The following is a 3108-nucleotide window of genomic DNA, read 5'->3' as shown; positions in this document are numbered from 1 at the left end:
TTGCAAGATATAAACTCGCAATTCTGAGAACTTGCAACTGCAAAAAAAATAAATAATAAAATCAGATATCTGAGATAAAAAGAAGTTGCAATTACCATTTTTATTTTTAATTCCAGCAGGATGTAATTATTATAGCAGTATATCTTGCAATTCAGTATTGTTTCTCAGATTTGTGAATCACGCAATTCTGTGTTTATGAACAGACTTACATAGTCTTTCCGAATCATGTCCACAATTTGTTGTGTGTTTATATAGCAAGTGCCACAAATGTCAAAGGTTTCGTACCATTCCAATAAAGTTCACAAATGTAAAAATTCTAAACAGTCTACAATGACAAAACCAGGGAGTTAAAAGTGTTAGTAAATCTATCACAGCTGCTCACCTTTCTCTTGCACAGGTATTGCAGGATCTTGTCCGGACTGCTGCGCAGGACACTCTGTTTGCAGAACATAACAGCCGACACCATCCCATCTTTACGAGACACAAACCGCTGCTCCAGGTAAAATGACTTCTCATCCCAGGTAATGATTCGACTGCGAATCTCAAACGCCTCACCGACACACAGCGGCCGTCTATAGCGGATGGTAGTTGCCCCAACGACCATGGTGGCCCCTAGAGCTCTTAAAGCCTCGAATACCCCATTGCGAGTGTACAAAGAGAAACGGGCAAAGTCACACTCGCGTAGGTAGCGTGCATTGTTCATGTGGCAAAGGTCAACGTCATGGAGAACGACTCGTCCGCTAGCAATCTGCTCTGCTGTGATGTCAAATACAGGTGAGAGGAACCAGGCCCTGACCAGCACAACCACTACCCGCAAGTAATACCACACATCCAGACTGCAGAACAGGAGTAACAACACGCCCACAATCCACAGCAGTGTGTCCTCCCTGGAATATACAGAAGTAAGGTTTAAGCCAGAATGTACAAGAGATTTCTGTGGGTCTTAATTCACCCTTCAACAAATCAAGGCCTAAAGAGGTCTTAATTCAGAGCAGTTTTAAATTCATAAAGTCATGGCATTAAATGTAGCATACATTGCGAAAGAATAAATATCATCCTCAGTATTTTTTTTTACCTGGTTTCCAATACAAATATCTAAACATCCTTAAAGGAACACTCCAGTATTTTTGAAAATAGGCTCATTTTCCAACTCCCCTAGAGTTAAACAGTTGAGTTTTACCGTTTTCGAATCCATTCAGCCGATCTCCGGGTCTGGCGGTAGCACTTTTAGCTGTAGCTTAGCATAGATCATTGAATCTGATTAGACCGTTAGCATCTCGCTCAAAAATGACCAAAGAGTTTCTATATTTTTCCTATTTAAAACTTGACTCTTCTGTAGTTACATCGTGTACTAAGACCGACGGAAAATGAAAAGTTGGGATTTTCTAGGCCGATATGGCTAGGAACTATACTCTCATTCCGGCGTAATAATCAAGGAACTTTGCTGCCGTCCCACGGGTGCAGCAGGCGCAATGATATTACACAGCGCCTGAAAATAGTCCCAGCTAGGTAACTTCCAATAAGCCTATTTTCAGGCGCTGCGTAATAGTACACGATGTAACTACAGAAGAGTCAAGTTTTAAATAGGAAAAATATAGAAACTCTTTGGTCATTTTTGAGCGAGATGCTAACGGTCTAATCAGATTCAATGATTTATGCTAAGCTAAGCTAAAAGTGCTACCGCCAGACCCGGAGATCGGCTGAATGGATTCGAAAACGGTAAAACTCAACTGTTTAACTCTAGGGGAGTTGGAAAATGAGCCTATTTTCAAAAAAAGTGGAGTGTTCCTTTAAATCAAGATACATTTACTTGAGATGCAAAGTGAACATATGAAGTCTTGTTTTCTGTGAAGTGGGTTTATGCTTAAAACAAGAACAAATATCTGTCAGTGGAGTATGAAAACTTGTTTTCCCTTTGAATTAAGGAGATTGTTCGTTTTAATCCCAAACTCAAGGCTTCTTATGTCAATTTGCTTTTCAGGTAAATGTATCTTGATATAAGAATCTTTAAACATTTGCACTGGAAAACAAAAATACTGATGAAGAACATCGCTTATTTGCAGTGTGATCACAAGGTACAGTAAAAGTTATCTCCTTATTTTAGTGGTTGAGAGCAGAGCTATTCAACCCGAAAGTTATTTATTTATTTATTTGAATTAAAGTATTAGAGATCTGTTGGAAGTTGTTCCAAACTTTGAAACATTGCTAATACAAGACATTTACATTTAGAGACCATATTGACATACTGTATTGCGTTGCATTCAGTTTACCCCTCAAATGTTCATTACTTGGTATTAAAAGTCTTATTTGATATATGCATGGGAAACTGTCATGCCACATCAGCGACAGTGAACAATGTCATCTGATCTTAAACAGCATTTTTATTTTATTTTATTATTAAAAGTTGCATGTTATTTGTCAGTATCTCACTTGTTAAAACAACATGAGATGTCAGTACATTTCTGTATCATTTTTGTGGTTCTGAGATTTTTAGGGTGTTGCTACAAGCCTCGTTCAAGTAGAACTAGTTAGGCTGGTTTGTGAACACGTTGTAACGAGTGATTTTTTGGGGGGGCTGCTTTTTATAAACGTATTTCCAGTATCAGACACCATAGAATGTATTTGTGGGAAAATGATAAATAGACTAAAACAACAATAAGATAAACTCACTCAAGTCTACATTTAGTTTACGAATTTAAATGTAAATCTTCAACATTTAACATAGTTGATCTGTTTCAAGTTTCGCATTTACAACGAACGATAAGTTGGACTGCTGTCGGAAACTAAATTAAGAGCTGTAAAAGTGTCAAACACAGTACTTACATGTCCACGCTGCTCCAGTTGCTGTTTTACGTCTGTAGTGTACGCCTGCTGAACGCGCGATGACACGCCCCCTCAACGTGACGTCACGGAAGAACGTTCAAAATGACAGAATTCAAGTTCTTGACATATTTCTCAAATGTACACATTTTGTAAGTACAAATGAAACACAATTGAAAGAAAATAACAAAAATAGAACTTAAAAGATAAAGAAAACAAATTAATTGGCATCACAAATCTACAAAAAAAACCGTATTATATAACTATATATATATATATATATATATA

At 37.5% G+C, this 3108-nt stretch overlaps 1 protein-coding gene across 1 annotated transcript in view; it reads right to left on the bottom strand.

Annotated features, from left to right (window-relative positions):
• Positions 1 to 2900, bottom strand: part of LOC107663514 (protein THEM6-like) — a 4038-nt gene extending 1138 nt beyond the window's left edge. Inside the window, exons 1-2 of the mRNA XM_016453743.1 lie at positions 2824 to 2900; positions 383 to 887 (exon numbers count right to left, since the gene is read on the bottom strand). Of these exons, the coding sequence (XP_016309229.1) occupies positions 383 to 887; positions 2824 to 2825 (507 nt within the window). The 5' untranslated portion in view covers positions 2826 to 2900. The remainder of the gene's footprint in view (positions 1 to 382; positions 888 to 2823) is intronic.
• Positions 2901 to 3108: the final 208 nt, after the last annotated feature.

The sequence above is a fragment of the Sinocyclocheilus anshuiensis genome, unplaced genomic scaffold (assembly GCF_001515605.1).
Source record: "Sinocyclocheilus anshuiensis isolate Anshui unplaced genomic scaffold, SAMN03320099.WGS_v1.1 scaffold2181, whole genome shotgun sequence".
NCBI classification, from domain to species: domain Eukaryota; kingdom Metazoa; phylum Chordata; class Actinopteri; order Cypriniformes; family Cyprinidae; genus Sinocyclocheilus; species Sinocyclocheilus anshuiensis.
This window is presented reverse-complemented; position numbering and strand designations above follow the sequence as displayed.